We start from the raw sequence: 22,114 nt of genomic DNA, 5'->3' as shown, positions 1-22,114 counted from the left end.
GTGACATTCAAATGCAAGAAAATAAAATTTTGAAAGGAACCCATTTTGTAGCAGTATGCTTTATAATTTAAATCAATTTTCATTATTGCAATAATTATTCAGCTCACCAACTGATGCATTTAAACCTCTGTAGGCGCAAAACTCTCAAAATAACAAATGACCAACCTGGTTTGCATGAAGCAGTGTAACATCTCACTGGTCTAATACTGGTATCTACCCTGACAGCAGTCAAAAACATTAAACACAACAGACCAAAAAGGCCTTTTTTTGTTCAAGTTAAAACTGTAATATGCTCATCTGGTGTTCTTGACAGCATGTTATAGTCAAAACAAAACAATGACTCCATTATGCTACAGCATTTAATGAAGAAGTAAAACTTTGGGTTGAGAACTGTCAAGATTGAAGTTTAGTTTACATGACATTGAAAGCACAAACACAACAAAACATCCTGGGATAGAACAAGATGTCCAAGAGGGAACCTGCTTGTTTTATTTGATTTTTTTCCATTTTTGTTAATGCACGTTGCACACTGTGACAGAACTTCAACGGAGGAAGGAGAAAAGAAACAGGAAAAATGTTTCTGTGAAAATCCCTCAAAAGTTGTCAGCTGCCACCAGTTCATCAGTCCATCAAAGAATGGTCCACCTGTCAACGGTCCTTTTACTGTCAGGTTTCCTTTGTCCCAGCCCTTCCCCTCCCACTCTTATGACACACACCTCCCCGCCAAACTTCCTTTTAAAGAAAATAAAAGAGAAGACAGGAAAAAAAGAAAATGGCAATGACACAGGGACAAACTGCTAGTCACTATCACAATAGTGGAACTCACATAACTGTTCCTCTGAGATTAATACAAAGATCTTCCAGGAGAACTAGTCGCAATCTGCAGCTGTCCAATAGGAACATTACACTGAGTAACCCGCCCACATTATACATGGAGACAGACGGAAATAAAAAGCTTATAGAAGAGCATCCAGCAGCACCCCCCCTCCCCAACCCACAAGCCCCACCCCATCAAGCCCCACACAACCCCAGGAAGATTGAAGTATGTGTGAGGGTGACCCCTGGCCACCAGCGGTCACATAAAGTCTCTATAAAGGAGCCCCTAACTGGAGGGTCTCTAGTATTTCACTCCTGGAACGAACTCCTTGGCCTCTGGGTTCAAGCTGCTCTTGCGCTGAGAAAGAAAAGAGATGAAGTACATATGAGTACAATATCACAAACGTTTATTTGAGGTCTACAAAGTGGTTTTCTTTCAGGAAGGATGTGAGATTACATTACATCTTAAAGGATTAGTTCTGATAATTTACTCGCCCCCATGTCATCCAAGATGTTTATGTCTTTCTTTCTTCAGTCGAAAAGAAATTAAGGTTTTTGAGGAAAACATTTCAGGATTTTTTTCCATTTAGTGGACTTCAGTGGGGTACAACGGATTGAAGGCCCAAATCGCAGTTTCAATGCAGCTTCAAAGGGCTCTACACGATCCCAGACAAGGAATAAGGGTCTTACCTAGCGAAATGATCGGTCATTGTCTAAAAAAATAAAATAAAATAAAAAATGGATATACTTTTTAAACAAATTCTCGTCTTGCACTGCTCTGCGATCCGACACACATTACGTAACCCTTATTCCTCGTCTGGGATCATGTAGAGTGTTTTGAAACTGCAATTTGGACCTTCAATGCGTTAAACCCCACTGAAGTCCATTACATGGAGAAAAATCCTGGAATGTTTTCCTCAAAAACCTTCATTTCTTTTTGACTGAAGAAAGAAAGACATGAACATCTTGGATGACATAGGGTTGAATAAATTATCAGGAAATTTTTATTCAGAAGTGAACTAATCCTTTAATAACTATAAATCAAGTTTCAAATCATTATGCTGTAACACTTACTGCAATGTCTTCGGCGTTTCCGTCACTGACCGACAACCCGCTAAGCTGCTGTTGGATCTGCCCTACTCCAGGGGGAAGGTCTCTGGCAGGAATGAACCAATCCTGATCTTCCTCCTCCAACATCTCCTGAAAACAGCGCTCAAGAAACTCCTGCTCCAAGAGTTCCTCCTCCACCTGCAGCAAGGCATCAGAGCCATTTAAATTTGTGTATGATTTTTAAGGTGCCCCTTTTCAAGAGTCATTATGGTAATCTAACTCGCTGTACAGTTAAAGATGAAGACAAACACACTGCAAATGGATGTAAAAAAAAATTAAATTGCAAATGTGAATACAAATCAGACTATACTAGATGTAATGTCAGTCAGACAGTGTGGAGCGATAGTACACCACATTCAAATGTGCACTCAGTCAGTCCCTCCAGTTTTTTTTTTTTTTTTGCGATGCTTCATAATTTGCCATTTCACTGCAAAATAAATGCAAAAAAAAAAAAAAAAAAAAAAAAAAAAAAAAAAAAAATCTTGAACTATACCCAATTTAACTAAAGTGGTAATGCATTATTTTCACAAGGATACAGATGTTGTGCATGTTATGTCAGTGAGTGGTCGGTGTAAAACTCTAACCTGCCGTGGTCTGGGCGAAGCGATTAAGAAACATGAAGGAATAACCAAATAAAAAGTGTGATATGCTTGATAGTACTTATTAAAAGCGCTGTATACTGCGAAAGAGAACTAATTCAGTACTGACATACTGACCGATGTCAGACTGGGTGTGGATTTCTGTGCACGCTTTTGCTGCCTGTCAGCGGGCGAGTACCGAATTGTGTTCTCTTTCTAGGCTCATTGCGCTTGAATGGTCAAATAGACATAATTATCTCAAAATGTCCGCCTTGGCGGTTATGTCTTAACTGAATAAGCAGTTTTTGGGAAAAACAGTTTTGGATCCACACATTACCATAGGTCTTAAAGGTGACAGAAACCTAATACACCTACTACTGTCTGAGTCATTCACGTTAAACAACAACAGAAAAAAAACAACAACAAAAAAAAACAACAACTCTAAAGCACTGTTTGTATCTGTATCTTTGTTGTATTTGTCCTATTGTGATTTGTTTCTTATTTTATTACTGACTTTTTACTTGAGAATTTTTTACTTATATTAGGCAAGTATTATTTGCTCAGAAGATTTGTCACATTGCCTACACAAAGTGACTATGTTATTAAAGCTAGATAGTATACCACTAGCTATCTGATAGCCTAACAATTTTGAAATAAGTATTATTTTTCCAGGTTTGTGAAGACTGGGTAAGACTGTGCACCACACTCCCCCTTTTCAAGTCTGGAAAAAAAAAAAAAAAGTCCATAGGTTGTTTTAAAAGTTAGAATGTATCAGAATTCAGTAAGAGGCCAAAATAAACAAGAGTTATGCATTTTGTTTGTCCTTTGCATCAAGTATGACTAACGGGCAGCTAACATATGGTAAATGTGGTATCCTAATTATTCGCAATTTCCACCACAAAATCAGCCATCCTTTGTGAGACTGTTCAGTCTCTCAGTTCAGTGCTAATTCAGAATTTTTTCCCCCTTCAGACTGCGATACTGTTTGAGTATAAGTTTTACGTAAAAGTGTAAAAACTAAAATCAACTACTAAAGCTTTTTTTTTTTTAACGGTTCAAAACAAATTACATACAATTTAATAGACTCCCTTATAATTTATGCTTTTTATATTTGACTTTATATTGCCTATTGTTATTCTTCTTCTTGCTGCCGTTATAAAACTAAGAAAACATCGTAATTTTTGTAAAGATTAAAGTGTCCCATTATGCTATTTTAAAAGCTCCTAATTTTGTTTTGGAGGTCTCCTACCATATGTTTACATACATTCAGGGTCGAAAAAACACAAATTTTCTCATAATACACATTGCACATCAACTCAATTCTCAGTCTGAAAACAGTTTGTTATAAGATTTAGTCTCACCAAACCCCACCTTACTGCCAGCCAAATCTGCTTTGATTGGTCAGAAGACCCAGTCTGTTGTGATTGGTCTACCACTTACAACAGCGCATGTCGGAAATGAAATGTCCATTACCATTATCTGAATTTCAGCCCTCCTCAGCACCCGATACACTGTTATACGAACAGTAACGATGGCGTCAGTTTTTTGACCCCTGGATGCATGTAAACCTATTGTAGGAGACCTCTAAAACAAAATTAGGAACCTTCAAAATAGCATATAGGGACACTTTAACAGCTATTCATTCAAATTAAAATGTTTATTGCACCAAATATTCATTCAACTTGGTATGAACAGGACTAAATACCACCTTTTGTGTCTTATGGAATAAAGTCATAAAGGTTTGCAACAACATGGAGGTTGAGTAAACAATTTACAACTTGAACAGAATTTTTGAATCCTATTAACGCTGCCTTCATGTGCTAGCAGAAATTTCCCACTTCCAAAGTTGTGATTAAGAGTGTCGCATTCAAGTGCTTTGTTGTGGGAAAGAACAGAAATCATGGAGGACACCAGGTTTATTCTTGCCTATTTATTGGGAAAATATTATTAAACCCAAAATGATGTTTAGTGTCCCATTCATTGACAACCATATAAACATTCACCACGCTACCTAGAGAGTCAGCTTACTGACAATTCTGGAATTTCAGGTAAATACAAGCTATTTTCGCAGTGTATAAAAAAAAATACAATACACTTCAAATGATTATTCATATATGGAAATATGCACTACTTTAACGACAAGACAAGGCGATGTAGCTGTTGTGGAAAAAACTAATAAAGAACAGCAGTCACAGCAGCAACCTTTCTCCCCTCCACCATGTTTAAAGTTTATAGCCCACCCAACTCAGGAACTTGCATATCAAAATTATCCCTGAGCTTCCCAGTCAAAAAAATATGACTTTAGAAGGCCAATTTTTAACTAGGAAATGTGTATTTACAATAACTCCAATAGCACGTGAAGGCAGCATAAGAAGTACACATACAGACAAAGCACATTAAAGCATTCTCTTCTGAGTTCAGAAGAGAAGCAGATCCACTCTCACCTGTCTATTGTACTCCTCCTCGTTCTCCATCCACATGTACTCTGCAAAGGGGTTGGCGTCCCCCTCCTTGTGTCCATTTACAACATTCTCATCCTTCCCTTGCCCGTTGCCTCCTCCTGGTGTCTTTGCTACCTCTGGACTGTTAATATCTGCAGGTTCTGTGGGTGTAAAATGCAATGTTAATACTCAACCAAGTACATACTTCCCCAGAACACACATAAAAGTAATTCCAATGAACATAAGTGAGACTTTTGGGACACTGAGTACAACTAGTTACAGGCATAAGTAAAACCTCACTCATTATGGTGCACGTGCTAAATGAATTATTCAATAAGTATATAAAGCATAATACATAAGCAAATGTAATTTTTAGTCATTGTTAACCACAGCAAGAACGACTCGTTCCTGTGTTCGGATCATATTTTCTCGCGCACGAACACGAAACTTACAAGCAAATTAAGACGTTTTATATCACAAACTAAAGGCACAATAACGTTTATTAAGCTCTTCTAATACCCGCGACGCGACACAGTGCATAACACACATGGTTTAAATATTATGTAACTATCTGTTACTATCTATCACTGTGTGTTGCATAAATGAGACAAAGAGGAGGTCAGTCGACACCATCTTTCTCCACATGGATTTGATTCATTGTAACGTAAGGCCTGGCTAAGGCTCCAGGGATAACTAATTATAGTACAAACCATTAAAGTCTGAAATTAAAACAGCTCCCCTTTGTTGAATATATTTCCTGCCTTTGCATAATAAAGTTAAACAACTGTTCTAACTTCACGCTTGGCGAGAGCGTATATTGTGAAGCTATGCGTGTTAGCTCAAGCCACGAGCGAGCCGTAATAACAACAGCGGTCTTTCCTCGTGAAAAAAGGTTGCCTGACCTAACAGAGTAACAATTAATGGCTATTTGGCTTCTTGATCTAAACTAACGCTAGTTGTGTTACATAGTTAGTTTTAAAAGCATTAGTGTAGTAAATGTAGAAACACGACGGGTGTGCGAGTTAGCCTCACGACTGCATCACATTCACTTTACTAGGCCTCCATGTACACTGCGCTTTACACAAACTCTGCCAAGTGAGCATTTTTGGCCTTAATCTGCTTTATACCGCATGTTAAATATGTTAATTAACTTATATTTGGCTACCCCACGCATTCAGCGATGGCTACCATTTCACAAAACAAAGAGAGAGAGAGAGCAGCATACCGCATTTACAAAGTCAAAAAATTAAACATGGCCCCTTTCAAAGATTTGAGCTATTAAGAGTACTTACCCGGCATTGTAACGCTTCTGTCCCTCTAACTATCACCAAATAAGTCGACTAAAAGAGGTAATTTTCCTGTTTGCAACGACACCGTTACCTGGCTAGATTTCAAGCCTACGTCAGAGTGCTCATGTGGGCCTTTCAAACAAACATGTCGCGGGCGCCTCCTGTTGGTCATCATCGGTATTTCAAAAGCTCAGCGGCCACAGGCTGTAACATTTGATTATTGGATTACTGCAGGTCTTGCAACCTAGTTTGTAATAAACTGTCAATGTAAAATGAACAGGTGTACGAAACTGCCCGCATGTTTTTTTTTTTTTTTTTTTTTTTTTTAAAATAAATTCAAATATTAATCTTCTAAATTTACCTTTTTTTGGATTTTTACCCATAATACATTTAAATAGGCAATTTAAAAAAAAATGTATAGATCTTCATAAATTGGTAATTTTAAATATTTATTTATTGTGGAAGGCATCACAAATGTGGGAGGGATATATCAACATCGAAATTCAGTGGAAAAATACTTGGTTTCACGCCAACGTCTCTTTGCCTGTACTTGAAGGTGGTTTGGATAGGACCAAGTAGTTAAAACCCTATAAGGGAACATTAGCAGTTTAAAAATCCTGACAATCCTGACAAAATGCAAATGTAGATTAACGGGAATAGTATGGCTATGTGTTCGATTTTCTGCAGTTCGTTTAGTGTGGGTAAATCATCATGCGATAGGCTTTAACCTCTCTTACAAAATTTAGTGTCATTAACCCAGATTTGAATCTGATATACCCCACTCACGTGTTTAAAAATAGATAGAACCCATGTGATTAAAAACTATTTAGTTCAGACACACTTGTGAAAGCGAACCGAACCAAAAAGAAAATGCAGCACTGTAACAAATTATGTCCCTGTTTCGGAAAGTCATACAGACCTGAAAACACCCTACAATCCAATAAAATGACAAAGTATCATACATACTCCTGCTGTATTTGTTATTTCGCTTGCAGCACTCCCTGGTGGTCTAGTGGTTAGGATTCGGCGCTCTCACCGCCGCGGCCCGGGTTCGATTCCCGGTCAGGGAATGTACATTTTCAAAAACGTTGTTCGCCTTTATGTAAGTGACGGTAGAAGAGCCTGCTAAGCAAATATGAGCGGATTTAGGTCAAGTTGAGTGCATTGTGGTGTAGCTTATAGTAGAAAAAATATCCCCTCTGTCACAGCTCTCAAAACTCATTTGCATTAGAGGTCTGTTTAAACTTGGTGAATCAAACAAACAAATATGGTGCTCTTTTGTTCTTCTACAGTGGCCCCTACTCACTAATTCTTTCATTATATAGGAAAAATGCAAAAATTCAAATGTATTTTTCAGTTTTCTGTGTGTGTGTGTTCCTCAGAAGAAAAAACACCATGCAGATTTGAAGGAAAAAAAAGTGAGTGTAAATCATTTTCCATTTTCATTTTTTGGGAGTGAACTCTTTAAAACTGTGATTTTGGTGGACCTTTTTAATGGTATCAAACAATTAAAATAATAAAAACATATATTTTAATGTATAATTTTGACAATCTGAGCTGATATTGAATTAATTGTACAGGGTTCCTGCACAATTTTTGACCTATCCAGTTGATTGTGATTACTGGATTAGGACTTTTAAAAATCATTTTATGGATATTGCACTCACAATTTCTAGTCAATGAAACACTGTAAAGCAGAAGATACCTAATTGAATTCAGTTTTAAATTTCTATTACTTTTTATTGGAAGAATAAGAATTTTTATTATTATTTCCAGGACTTTCCCATGCCTGTAAATCAGACAAAATTTCCTGATATTTCCAGGTTTTACATGACCATGCACTGTAGTGACTGATATTTTTCAATTAATTGTTAACTTTTTCTTCTTCTTCTTCATAAATATAAAAGACAAACAATAATACTTCATATGACCTTGTTTCATTGTATTTTATTACAAAGTTAATGAAAAATTACCATATTTAAGGGGAAAAACTTTGAGAGTATTTGACTGAATTGACGTCAGATGTATTTTTCTGTATATGACATCCTCTGAGGAAAGATAGATGATGGTTGTGGTAAAGACAAGGAATTTTTTGAGACCACTCATATACAGCTAAAGCAACAGAAGCAGATTCCATTTCTAAAACCAGCTGGATACTGCTCTTGTTCCAAAGGCACTGATCAACATCCACCTAGTTATGAGAACAAAAAATATCATCAAGTCAATGATCTTTTAGACTCAGTGGGACAAATACAGGTAAAAGTATGACCAAGGAAATGGAGTCAAACTCTTTAATGTTTTCACATTTTTTTCAAACATCCAAATGCATTTGAGTTTCTCTTTTTGCTGTCAAAAACATCTTTAGTGTTCTGCAACAGCATAGCTTACCTTTTTTCCATTAAACACCAGAGTTCGGAAAACTTTTCCAAAAGGTTTTAGCAGCCGTAGCACTCCTGTAGCAGCACAGGGCCGGTTAGGTACATTACAAACAACCAGCAAATGGTCCAAAGGTGTCAGTAGCCCCTAAAGGACAGTGGGGACTTGTTGTTAAGAGTCATGGAGGATGGATGGAAGTTTGAAAAATAATCTCTTGAAAATGTTATTAATTTATTTTTTAAATATTTGAAACGTCTCAAGAACAAGTGATACTTGCATTTGACATTGATGGTCCCACAAAAGCATGAAACACTGACACCTAAGGCAAAAGTTAATCAAACCCAAAAAATAAATAAACCAAAAATGTATTATGCATGAAATATTCATTATAAAACTGTTTCCATCATGCATCCATGAGTGTGTTAGCTCACAGGTGAACTAAAGTCAATGGTTTGGGACACCAGCTCCAGACTTTGCTGTCTCATGTGAACTGGGATAGCAGAGTAAACCTTTACCATCTCCTGGGCTGAGAATTCAGTTGGAAGCATCAATAAAGCCTGGAAAACACACACACAAGGTGATATAGTAGTGCTGAATGTCTATTGAATGTCTATGTCTATAGTTTTAGAAAGCACTAGCTAACAAAAAATATGTTCCAAGAATGTTTTGCTAATGTTCCCAATAAGTTATAAAACTTTATATTCTCTGAACGTTTTAAAAACACTTTTTCTTGGTTATGTGAACATTAAGGGAACATTCCTTTTGATCATTTTGCAAACATAATGGGAATGTTACAGAATGTTCAGAGAACATTCAATAGTAACAAATTATAATAACATTTTAAAAAACACTTTAGATGAACGTCCAACTAAAACGTTCCAGGAAAAAAAAACGTTCCATGAACGATGTATAAATAATGTTTTTGTGCTAATGTTTTGTGAACATTATGAAATACCAGATGACTTTGAAAGAACGTTCTGTCAACGTTACTGGAAGAACATTTGTTCATAACTTTGAGAGAACCTTACAAGTATCGTTATCCAACGTTTAACGTTCCCTGATAGCTGGGATTTTTGGTTAAGGGGGGACACTACAGGCAAAAACAGTTTTTTCATGCACCTGTCAATTTTGAGATTTTTCACTTTTTGGCTTTTCATAAAGTGTTTTTTTTGGACCGGTGGAAAAAAAACATTCAAAATACACCTTTTTAAGTGTATATTTTATAGTACTTTATCTATTTGCGTCTGTAGATTTCAGTTACAGTAAATATTTTTAAAGGCCGTTTTCTCAAAATGAGTTTTTTCTCCTGCTCTGAGTCACAAATCTCCACTTCAGCAGAACTTACATACACCAAACTTTACAGTTTTATTCTTATCTATTTTCGATACAACATTTTATTCCTAAAAAAATTGTGAATTTTTTTATTTTTTTGGCTGTTGACAATATTTTCTGATTTATGGAGTGATAAAAATAGATATTCAAAATTCCCTCTGTAAAAACCTTTGAATTTAATATGTCAAAAAAATTAAACAAGAATTTTTAACTTGACTTCATCCAATATTCAGACTTTTGTTCTAGAAATGTATGTAAATTAGGACATATTTAATTAGATAACGCCTTATTTGCATATTTAAACATAACAATTCAGAAAACTTGTAATACAAAAAATATTTGCAATTCTTAATGTAATCAATCAGCTGGGGAAGTATGGTGATATCTATTAGTTAATTTTTTACCCTATTCACCTGGGGTGTCTCGCCTTAACTCGCCATAACTATAAAGAAAACGATAAAGACATAGTTCGTTCTAAATATAAAAGAATAGCACTGTCCATAGCTATAACGATAACGATACAGAGATACAGTATCGTTGGGATCACTTTCAGAACGATTTTTTTCCAGCTGTTGAACGATAAAACACTGACAGCCAATCAGAATCCATTCTAGTTTAAGGTCCCGCGCATTTAAATGGCAGACGTCTTTGCGGAGAAGTTAATCGCCGAGGTCCAGAAAAAGCCATCACTGTTTGACAAGTAAAACCCCATTTTCAAGAATACTTTAAAAAAATGGATATATGGAAAACAATTGGTCATACCCTCGGAATAAATGGTGAGAAGTATTAACGATGAGATCAGTATGCCAGGGTAGCAAACTAAAATAAAATTACCTCAGGTATCCAGTGCTAGTTTCGAAAACATTGTCTTGCTTCCTTTGAAGTTGCAGTGAAAAACTAGACGTTGTTTTTATTCCACTATATTGACTTCGTCAGCTAAATTCACTCTTTGATTAAATCGATTACACTAACTATTCGCTCGAAACATAGCATGCTGAGGACATCTGCTGGTTAAAGCCGTGTAAATGCGACAAGAATAGCAAGTTGTAACAGTTGTAACAGTTACACACTTTGAAACCGCAATTTTACAGAAATGTACTGACATGTTTTAAAATGAAGTGTAAAGATATATATTCTAAAATAGCACATACCTTCTTCCATTCTAGACAGGTTTCCATGTCAATCTCAGTTGCAATTAAAACCTCAACAGGGTGACTAAACGGAGATGCCATTTTGATTAGCTCACTTTCAGAGTAGTCAAGAGAGATTCCAGACACACGAATTACACCCTTCTGTTGGAAAACACGGGAGCGATAAGAGAAATAAAGTTAAGTGCTTTATTAAAATAGTGGAGTTAGCCTATTACAGCACATAGGCCTAGTCTGTGCTGTTTCTCCTCTGAAACATTTACGTGTTCTAACAGTTCTCACACCACTAGAGGTCACTGTCTCCATTTGTTATCATGGGACTGACCTTGTTGTTTTCAGCCTGCAATATTGAGACCAAACTGATACTTTAATGGTTTAATGGTGGTATTTCAACCATAATGCTTACAGCGAATAAAGACCTTTATGAAACACCTTTAATAAGACTGTTTTTTAAAAGCTATTTGAAATCAATAACCATCATTTACAATACACAGTATTTCTATTACACCTCCTAGAACTTACAGTTTGTGCTGTTGTTTTTGCTGTCATCTTAGTTACTGGCATCTGAATTTCCGTCGATTCAGTGGTTCCTTCTGATGTTGCAGACTTAACTGGAAAGGACTGTTGATGACCATTTCTTATGGCATTGGAAGTGGTGGATCTGTCTGAAGAGAACATGGATCTTTTTGTTGTATAATGTCTTGTTTTATTGCAGCCTGGAGAGACAAAGCTGTGCCGTATGCTGCATTTTGAGCGAGAGGGAAAACAGACTGAACCAGGCCTTAACCTTGTGACCTCAGCAGGCCTATGCTGCAGTCTCTTAAGGAAGGAATTTGATCCTCTTCCTGGAAGGTAGAGAAACTGGGGTTTAGTCCAACTCTTTGCCCCGAAACCAATGATATAATTTATATATTTTTTTCAAGCTGTATATTTATGGCACAAAAACATATAACACATGTATATTCAGTATATTTTTCCAACCAACATTTTTAGCTTGTAAGTTACAATAGCCACAGTTCAATCTGGATCATTGATGCATCAGTTGTAGATGTAATAAAAACTCACCTGATGAATCTCTTAATCTTTTCAGTGCTCTAGACTGGGTTGAGAAGTGCTCATGAATGACCTCAGATGTGCTGTATCTTTTAGCGCTGAGGGATCTATGGGAATTGGAGGATGGACAGGATTGCCCATAGGGACTTGGTAAAGCAGATCCTTGCCATTCACTGTGCCTAATAATACACCTTTGATCATGATGTTTCCCATGAGCATGTGATTCCATCTGATCAGATGAGTTCCATCTAGCATGGCCATGATGAATGTTCTTTGATTTTTTGCGCTGTTGGATGTCTTGTATAATGAAGGGGAGTTTCTCTGTTGTTAACTGGTTATCTGGGAAGTGACTGAGTAATTCTAGGTCCTCAAGAGAGAGGCCAAGGCTGGCTAAAGCTTTAATCAGATTTTCTGTTGGAAAACGTTGCATTGCTTGTTGCTTTGGCTCTATTTCTTCAATCTGTGGTCTATCAGGAGCCATCATCGATTTGGCTGTCAATGATTGGTACTGAGAACAGTCCACTCCTTGTTTGAAGGCAAAATGTTTGCCTAGATGGTTGGTACCGGATCTAACGAGAGGTTCCTCAGATGTTGGCAGTGGCACTTTTGTGTTACTAATGATGGGTGTTTTCTCCTGAATGATCTCTTTTGCTAGAAGGTCACCACTCTCCTTATTGGCAATAACTGAATTCATTTCTGTGACTGATGATGAGGGGTAACTAACCCTGTGAGGTATGAAATCCATGTTTTTTCTGTGCAATAGTTGGGAGAGGGTAAAAACTCCTGGGGGCTGGTACATGCTCAAAAATGAGGATCTTTGAATGCCAACAGGCTGTAAGAGACTTGGAGGAACAAGGGGGTTCCCATAACTGCTGTTATTTCCAGCTGCAACGTTGCTCATCAGGTTCAAGACCAACTGAGCTTCAAGCTGCGCTAGTCTCAAAAGGAAAGCTTGTGCTGCTCCAAATAGCGGTGGCACGCTGGTGAAAACACTGCTCATCTGAGACAAACACACTGGCCTGGTATTGATTTGAGGAGCATGTGAAAGTCTGAGGGGGGAAAAGACCATGAATATTTAATATTTCTAAATCATTTAACATATACATTCAGCACCCAAGTCTTTTTTTTTCAGGATATAGAAATTTATTTAAAAATACATTAAAAATGCAATTTATATATAATGCTAGAATTTTTGTCTTGTTTTCCTTTAGAAGTATCTAAATATTCTTAAATCAAGATACATTTACTCAAGAAGCAAAATGACTTAAGATATTAAGTCTTGTTTTCTCAAAAATGTATCAAAATTAAGTGACTTAAAACAAGAACAATATCTGTTATTGGGCTAAGAAAAATAAAGGGAGAACAAGTAAAAAAAAGAAAAGAAAATCCCTTTAAATGTTTTCTCTTTCAATTAAGTTTTTTTTTTACCCCGCTGACAGATATTTTTTTCTTCTTACTATTGGCAGACCTTTTTCTTGTTTCAAGCATAAAGTGAATTGAAAGCCAAGCATGGTAACCCATACTCAGAATTTGTCCTCTGCATTTAACCTATCTAAGTTAGTGCACACACATGAGAAGCAGTGAGTAGTGAACACACACCCATTCACTGCAGCACCTGGGAAGCAATTGGGGTTTAGGTGCCTTGCTCAAGGGCACTTCAGTTGTTTCCTGCCAGTATTTAGAATTGAACCCATGACCTTCGGTATAAGTCCAACTCTCTAACCATTAGGCCACAACCGCCCTAAAAAAAAGATATATTTTTTTTATTTTGATACATTTTTTAAGGAAACAACACTTGTTATATCTATCTATCTATATTTTTTTATTTTGATATATTTTTTAAGGAAACAACACTTGTTATATCTATCTATCTATCTATCTATCTATCTATCTATCTAACTAACAGCAAGAAGGTCCCTGGTTCGAGCCCCAGCTGTGCCAGGAGTCCTTTCTGTGTTTGTCAGCTTGGGTTTCCCTCCACACAATCCAAAGACATGCAGGGTAGGCCAAATTGGCTGTAGGTGTGAATATGTGTGTAAGTAATGGAGAGGGTTGGGGAAAGACCTGGTAACCTACCCTGGGTAAAACATTGCCAAGAAACTTCGTGGTCACTCTCGCATATAGTGAGAGATTGCCATAGAATCACCAAGAGTCGGATATGACTGAAATGGTAATATAGATTGATTTATATGTATCTTGATTTAAGGATGTTTCGAAAATGTACAGGAAAGTGAAACAAATACTGAGAAAAGAAAGCCTCATTAAATTGTTTGTCATAATCTTTTATTATTATTTTATACAAAAATAATATTTTAAAAAACCGCTTCACTGCTTATTTGAAAAAAGTTTGCCTGCCAATTCAAAGTCGTATGGTTTGTCTTTCTTTCTTTCTTTCTTTCTGTCATGGACACTCTTATTTGTTGTTGACACTCTCTTGACTCCTATCTGCTCATTATTCAAACAACATTTTGTCGATAAGCTTTTCTTTCACCTAGACCATCAATCCTGACTGAGGCTCAACATTTAGATCCCAAGCAAGCTTAAAATATAAACTGTGAAATAGTTCTCTGGTGTTGAACATGCATAAACAAACACTTTATAGTTTAATGAATGAACGGCTACTCGACAGAGCATGAAAGGACAACTTCTTGAAAGCTTTCACTCAGACATGTGCTCACTTCATTACGTATAATTAATAACACACCAGCAGGGTGTTTTTCAAACACTGTGACAGCATGTCTTTCGTAACTTGAGTAAGAGGTGAAAGACATTTGTCTAGTGTAAAGTACCACACAGCTGCCATAGTTCCACAGCCACAACCATGTGGTTCCCTGCATGTGTGTGCACTCTCCTGGACAGATTTTTGAATAATATGTCATTCAATAAATAATTCTATTTTTTAAAGAGCGGTTTACAAAACCTGGATGATGCATTACTAAAAATCTGTTCAAGAGAGTGCACACCAAAATTGGTTAAAAGGACAACAATGAACACACCGTAAAACCCGATAAGTTCAGAGTACTCAAAATTATTGTAGACACCGATTACCTCAAACAATTTAAGTAAATCAACTCAAATCAAATCTTTTAAGTAAAGAATAATTATAAATAACAGTTAAGTCAAACTGAATTTTTTTAATTTTAGTTTTATTTAATGTTTAATCCATTGTACTTAAAACTATTGTTTACCATACATAATGTTTCTTATTTTATAAAATTATTTTGATGCAGTGGTTGTAAAACCCAATAACTTCAGAATACTCAAAACATTTAAGTAAACAACTCAAAGATTATTTTAGTAGAACCTAAAAAATATTATTTTATACTACACAAATTCAGTAATTACGATTTAATTGAAATATTGAATAAACTAACACCTAATCTTTACGGTTAAAGGGTTAGTTCACCCAAAAATGAAAATAATGTCATTTATTACTCACCCTCATGTCGTTCCACACCTGTAAGGCCTTCATTCATCTTCGGAACACAAATTAAGATATTTTTGATTAAATCCGACGGCTCAGTGAGGCCTGCATTCACAGCAATGACATTTCCTCTCTCAAGATCCATAAAGGTACTAAAAACATATTTAAAACAGGTCATGCGAGTTCAGTAGTTATACCTTAATATTATAAAGCGACGAGAATATTTTTGTGTGCCAAAAAAACAACTTTTCAACAATATAGTGATGGGCAGATTTTAAAACACTGCTTCGGAGATTTGCGAATCGAATCAGTGAATCGGAGCGCCAAAGTCACGTGATTTATGCAGTTTAGCCGTTTAATAGGAGATCCGAGTCACTGATTTGATTCGTAAAGCTCCGAAGCAGTGCTTTAAAATCGGCCCATCACTATATTGTTGAAAAGTCATTATTTTGTTTTTTTGGCACACAAAGAGTATTCTCATCGCTTTATAATATTAAGGTAGAACTACTGAACTCGCATGAACTGTTTCAAATATGTTTTTAGTACCTTTATGGATCTTGAGAGAGGAAATGTCATTGATTTGAATGCAGGCCTCACTGAGCCATCGGATTTAATCAAAAATATCTTAATTTGTGTTCCGAAGATGAATGAAGACCTTACGGGTGTAGAACAACATGAGGGTGAATAATAAATGACATTATTTTCATTTTTGGGTGAACAAACCCTTTAAGTGTTAGTTAGCAACAGCGCACCAGCATGCACTAATGTAACCATCAAAGAGACTATCACTATTTACTTGCATGAACTACTAATCAACATGCAGTATATATAGCCTTGAAGTTTTGTAGCCCATTCTCGACCGATCCACAGGCACTACTCTTCACCACACTGGTAACCCTAAAAACTTTAACATCACAGAAACACCTTTAAATACCAAAATAACAACATTAAAAAATAACACGTCTTTTCCTGTATTAATTTAGTGAAAAAACACAAAATAACACACATTTCAACATTTATTCTCCCTTACAGCGTGTGACGTAAAGCATGCTGGGAACTTGAAATCTGCTGCAACTCAGTTTAATGTTGAATGGACTCTTCTGATAACGTTGGTTGCGTCGGTAATGATGTGACATGAATGACGTGACTTTATATCGCTCAGTAAACTTAAAAATAATAATTTAAGTATAAGGGTTTACTCAAAAATGTTGAGTTACACAAAAATAAAACTAAACTCCTCGTTCAGAAAATGTAATTGTTTTAAGTTGCATCAATGATTTAACAGACTTTAATTGCAGTGTACTCAATCTTTATAAGTTAGTAGTACTGTTCGGATTTACAGTGATAATATGCAGAGCAAAATTAAATTCATAAATAATTTTCTTTATCAGTAATATAAAGATATAAAATGTACACTGTAAACCCAATTAAGTTGGCAAAACTCAAAACAATTGAGGTAATCAGTTATATCATTTTTTTTTAAAGTTAAGAAATTCAAAGTTTAAGTCAGCAGAACTTGCAGATGTCAATTTTGTACTCAAATATTTTAATTGCTCTTAACTTGAAATTTTTGAGTAAGTTAATTCATATTATTATCAACTTAAAATTATCATGTAATCTTAACATACATAAACAGACAGGAAGGAAAATGGGAGAGAGAGAGAGAGAGGGGGACAGGATTGGGAATAGGTTTGCAAGCCGGGACTCGAACTTGGGTCGCCAGAACCACAATGGCGCTATATATCAGCACGCTGCTTTGATAACATTAGCATAGCATTGCAATTGTTGAAAGAGTATACGGCAATACAGAACATTTATGAAATACCTGTTCTTAGACTAAGCCCATGCTCCACTCGTCACCATGATGGTAACAGCCCAAAAAACCCACATAACAGAAACTAGAAATCCCAGACCAGTTTCAGGTAAATTTAAGTTTGTCTAAATTAAAAGAAACAAGTTCATAAAACTCAAAACAATGAAACAATTCAGATTACTTAAAATGTGTCAGTTTCATGAACTCAAAAGAAAGTTCTAAATACTCATAAAAGTTAATTTGATTAAACTAATTTGTTTAATTTGAGTTTGCCCTACTCAAACCAATTAATTATTTTGATTGTTAGGGTTTACAGTGATATCTTTATAAAAGTGGTGAGAAATTACATTATTAGATCTCAAAAATGCTTTTTTCCCCTTGTGAAAAATAAGTGTTCTAAATGGCATTGAATGTGCACTTGTAGTGTACTTCAAATCTTGAAAGGTAGGCTATGTTTTTCGTAAACACTTATAGTTGTTGAAACAGTCTATTCACACCCTGATGGCAGTTAGACTTGGACATTAAACTTTGTGTTGAACTATTGGCTACTTTAGATGATCTGTCCTTGGTACTGTTGTTGAAACTGTAAGAATACTCCGAAACATCATATAAATAGTTTGTCTGATGATAGATAACAAAGATATGCTAGCATAGAGGCATTTATGCTTGACATTGGAGAAGTTCTTAGATAGGCCAGTATCATATAATTTAATATGAAGATCAGCATGTTCCTAAGTGTGCTCTCTGATCCAGCTGGCCTTTAACTGAAATATCAAGTGTAACGAGACTCAACAACCACTAGCTTGATCTCCTAATGAAATCATTTGAGCCTTCTCGCTCTGTCTCTCTCACTCATCGGTCACATATCTATTTAGGTAAATCTTATTTTTAGATGCTCATCTGATGCAGGATCACTCCCAGAAGTATGTTCAGATTCACATATTTAGCAGATTCAATCATTCAACAATTCTCACTGAGACTAACAGCAAGAGATGTAATGGAAATGGAAATGCATTTTGTTTTTCTGCAGTAATGGTATGATGAAGACCTGAAGACATGTTGCTCAGCAGATGGTGCTAAGTTAATAAACTAATCTGATTTACAACTCCTGGATAGACATTCATCACGCTGTCTTCATTCCTGGAAGGTGGAAACATGGGAACAGTCCATGCTGGTCAGTCAAGGGCAACCCATTACATAAAACTAAACATAAAACCATGATTATAGAACAACTTAGCGCAATACCTCTTCTCTGTATTACTAGGTTTTAGGGTTTTAGCACATTCTGGAATTAGACCAGAAGTATCTATGTTGTTAACTCATAGATATAGATATGTTAATGACCCAGCACCTCGAAAAGGCCAAACATACTGAATTACACAAGCCTCGCCTGAAAAATTCAGGTCTCTGTTACAGCTAAATACGCAACAACTATAGAGGTGGGGGGAATCCTGTCGCTCTGGTACATGACGTCCTCAAAGAGATTACCCAGATCCATATAACCTCTGTGGACTGTGCTTGTACATTTGAGCTATATACCCCATGAGGAATGGTATTGGACAAGGCTAGAAAGGGGAATCCTGCTTTCTACCACTATGCTAATGGTCTAAAATGTTTTGTTATATATTATTTAAAATTTAGTTTAAAAGTATAATATATATACAATATCTATATGCACTCAAATCAACAAAAAGATCATTAAATCTTTTCATTATAAATGATAAATAAATGATTATAAATGAAAGTACGAGCCAATCCACACATGCCCAAAACAATGTGTTTATATATATATATATATATATATATATATATATATATATATACACAGGGGTGCACATAACTTTTTTGGTCTGGTTCTCAAGGGAGCACCTGGAGATGTTGCTTGGTACTCACACTTTACGCGACACACTTATCCTAAAAGCTGTCCTCATCACTTTCCTCCAGACTGCTCTCCTCACTATCTTCTTTTCTCTCGAACATGGTAGATGATGATAATGATTTTTTTATTTTATTTTACTAACATTAATGATACAGACAACAGCAACAATATTAGGCTGCTGTCACTTTAAGAAGGAAAGGACACACATCCGGTTTCTTTCTCAACTGTTCACTTATGACAACCGAGAGAATACTTGCCGAGGCAGGTATTTTGACGTAATTTTGTGTGTATGTGTCTGTTAAAGCGCAAGTAAACGTGAAAGAGGAATTAATGCGGTGTTCGAGCGCTGTCTGACTCTCTCTCTCTCTCTTCGTGCGCGCGTTTCAGGGGTGTGAGGCTGTGTGCACAGATAACAGCTTGCGAGTCCCGATTTTCACCTCTTCTTCCGCTTTTAAAATCGTTTGAATGTGTTAATTGATGAGACAAAACACGTCCAAATGATAAACTTTAAATTTAGCAGTTAATCCGCGAATCACATGCGTGCCGAACCGTTGGACCTTGTCCATACGGATCACGGATTTACTGCGATCCATTGCACACCTAATAATTAAAGAACACACTTATCATCATGATTGCTATCTTACCAGAGATGGAGAAAAATCCTACTCCAGTAAGTAAACGTGTCCCTGTGAACCGGTCCTCAAAAATGTTGGTACTCAAAAGCACTTCCCTTCATATATATATAAATTGTTTATATTGTGTTCAGTGGAATTAAAGTGGAATTACCCTGAAGTGGCGTAACCCAGGCAGGGCTCCAGACTAACTTTTCCACTGGTTGCACTGGTGCTACCAACTTTCTCAGTTGGTCGCACCAGCACATGATTTGGTCACATCTTTTTTTTTTTTTTTTTGCTACAACATGGGATTAATCAATGCATGCTGATGAATAGTTGTCTTAATCTGCATACCCTAGTTTGATGTAAAAAGACTGACAGTGACATGAGACCTCATGTTGGCAAAATGTTTTAGTTTTTTGATTTGATAGTTAAAAGATTATCGGTCAAAATACGAATTTCATGTTAATATGGCTTAATTCCTAAATTTCCTGAATTCCTAATTGGCGCGTTTCATCATCAGTGTGCAATGCGCGTGTACGTTCGCTCTCAAGCGGTTAATAAATACAACTGCATGTGTCTTGCGGAAGAACACTGTAGCCGGAGCTACTTCTCTCTGTTTATGTCTATGACGAGTCACGCAGGTACTGTGCTACTCCGCAGCGGAGCCGAGCCGACCGGTCTAAAATAGTCCGAATATAAACACTTATTATAGGCGTACCGTAGTGATTCAGGCTAAGACAAAAACACGTTTTGGAAAATGGTTTCATGATGTACTCGTTCATTATATAAATGTTGTTCATTCTGAACACAAAAAAGTTACGGACTGCAGCAGCTGCTGATACAACGCCGTTCTGTTGCGCACGCGCGAATTTAACTGAGTGCATGACCATGCACTTGCACAAATGCTACCACATCAAATTTTAACTTGCACATTCTCAAAAAATGGTCGCATATGCCATTTTAGTCGCAGTCTGGAACCCTGTCATGAATTGGAGAGCTATCCTGTTCTCCAGTATAATTTATTTACTGAATATAAAGTTGTAAACTAAGAAATAGTTTTTAAACTAAGAAGTATTCTCTTTTTGTAATGTGGGAATAAAAAATAAAGACTAACAGCCTGTTGTTAGCCTGTGGGCAACAAGAGACAGAAACATGTGACTTTGACTTGAGAATGAATTCAAGACCTTGACACACTTGTTCTGTTTAAGTTTACAATGGATGTTAAAAATGGAATGCAGCAGGTGACAAGACTGTTCTCTGGGCACCAAACAGTTCACGTCATAAATTTCTGTGCTTGTGATTAGTGACTTTTGACTGATGACTTCTTATGGCCTACTATTAAGGTTTTGTATGTGAAAAACTTATCAGGACTGATTTTCAATTGAAAGTAAAAAATACATTAAACAAACAAACAAAAACAAACTCTATTATATTGCTTCATACTGCTAATTTCACTCAGGTAAATATATCTGACTAACTGTCACTGTTCTAACTAGCAATACGTCTGCATAAGAAAAGGTTATGTATCAGTGGATGTATATACCTGTAATCACAAGAAAAAAATCTTCAGATATAAAGTCACAATTTCGAGAAATAAGGTTGTAATGATGAGATAAAAAAGGGAGATGTTAAGTTATTGATTTAGTGTATCAAATACAAAGAATATAGTGTGGCCATATCAGCTTGAAGAGTGATAACACCGGCAACATGACCCATGCTAAAAGATTCATTCTTCATTCAAACACAACATAATCCTTACTCACATGTTGGCTTTAGTTAAAGCTGAGCTGGAGGTCCTTTTCCTTTGGACTGAATTCTTCATTATTGCGTCAATCTTCAGACTCCAAATATTTTAAACTGTACCTCCTGATTATGTATCATTTCATAGCACATGAACACTAGAAACTACTTTTGTCGCTCTCTGTAAATCTTACCCACTCTTCACTCTGGTCGGACAGACACTGTAACACATTCTTTCTTCTCAGTATGTTTTCATCCCCCTGACCCTGCTCGTCCTCCCAACACCACCCCCTATCATTTCCTTCTGAGCACCTCTGCAGTCAAACTCTCTCTTTCTTACACACTTGATAATATTAACAATATTAAGTACACAATAAAATGACTAATGATATTCACTGTATTTTTTGGGGTCAAGCACCAAAGAGTGGTTTAGCATGAATGACTTGATCCCATGATAGACTGAGGGCCATTTCACCTATGATTCTTATACAAGGAAGT

At 36.2% G+C, this 22,114-nt stretch overlaps 2 protein-coding genes and 1 non-coding gene across 6 annotated transcripts; 1 reads left to right on the top strand and 2 right to left on the bottom strand.

The window, feature by feature from the left end:
- Positions 1-466: 466 nt before the first annotated feature.
- On the bottom strand, positions 467-6,405 carry paip2b (poly(A) binding protein interacting protein 2B). The gene is made up of 4 exons (XM_051903085.1): positions 6,238-6,405; positions 4,949-5,106; positions 1,891-2,064; positions 467-1,174 (listed from the first exon to the last, which is right to left on the bottom strand). Exons 1-4 carry the CDS (start codon positions 6,242-6,244, stop codon positions 1,118-1,120), a joined length of 396 nt encoding a protein of 131 aa, XP_051759045.1. The 5' UTR covers positions 6,245-6,405; the 3' UTR covers positions 467-1,117.
- An 827-nt stretch (positions 6,406-7,232) lies between these two features.
- Positions 7,233-7,304, top strand: trnae-cuc (transfer RNA glutamic acid (anticodon CUC)). The gene has a single exon. It is a non-coding gene; the product is annotated as a tRNA-Glu (tRNA).
- An 855-nt stretch (positions 7,305-8,159) lies between these two features.
- Positions 8,160-21,867, bottom strand: si:ch211-89o9.4 (uncharacterized protein LOC566247 homolog). 4 transcript variants are annotated; one of them, XM_051895802.1, is made up of 9 exons: positions 21,640-21,867; positions 13,743-13,884; positions 12,156-13,192; positions 11,613-11,935; positions 11,094-11,234; positions 9,042-9,167; positions 8,888-8,929; positions 8,623-8,757; positions 8,160-8,425 (listed from the first exon to the last, which is right to left on the bottom strand). In XM_051895802.1, the coding sequence occupies exons 3-9, from the start codon at positions 13,141-13,143 to the stop codon at positions 8,213-8,215; spliced, it is 1,968 nt and encodes a 655-aa protein (XP_051751762.1). In that variant the 5' UTR covers positions 13,144-13,192; positions 13,743-13,884; positions 21,640-21,867; the 3' UTR covers positions 8,160-8,212. The 4 variants fall into 4 exon arrangements, with proteins under 4 accessions (XP_051751762.1, XP_051751755.1, XP_051751771.1 ...); XM_051895795.1 differs by lacking the exon at positions 13,743-13,884; XM_051895811.1 differs by lacking the exons at positions 8,160-8,425; positions 13,743-13,884 and having other exon boundaries at positions 8,629-8,929.
- Positions 21,868-22,114: the final 247 nt, after the last annotated feature.

The sequence above is a fragment of the Ctenopharyngodon idella genome, chromosome 1 (genome assembly GCF_019924925.1).
Source record: "Ctenopharyngodon idella isolate HZGC_01 chromosome 1, HZGC01, whole genome shotgun sequence".
In the NCBI taxonomy this organism is placed as follows: domain Eukaryota; kingdom Metazoa; phylum Chordata; class Actinopteri; order Cypriniformes; family Xenocyprididae; genus Ctenopharyngodon; species Ctenopharyngodon idella.
This window is presented reverse-complemented; position numbering and strand designations above follow the sequence as displayed.

Bases quoted from the DNA above. Each gene is read 5' to 3' on its own strand.
- paip2b (XM_051903085.1), bottom strand. The intron at 2,065-4,948 runs GTGAGAGTGGAT...GCCTTGCTGCAG, and splicing joins AGGAGGAGTACAATAGACAG to GTGGAGGAGGAACTCTTGGA. The intron at 1,175-1,890 runs GTAAGTGTTACA...TTTCTTTCTCAG, and splicing joins GAAACGCCGAAGACATTGCA to CGCAAGAGCAGCTTGAACCC.
- si:ch211-89o9.4 (XM_051895795.1), bottom strand. From the start codon at position 21,698: ATGAAGAATTCAGTCCAAAGGAAAAGGACCTCCAGCTCAGCTTTAACT. The intron at 11,936-12,155 runs GTGAGTTTTTAT...TCTACCTTCCAG, and splicing joins AAGATTAAGAGATTCATCAG to GAAGAGGATCAAATTCCTTC. The intron at 8,930-9,041 runs GTGAGCTAACAC...CTTTTGCCTTAG, and splicing joins CCATTGACTTTAGTTCACCT to GTGTCAGTGTTTCATGCTTT.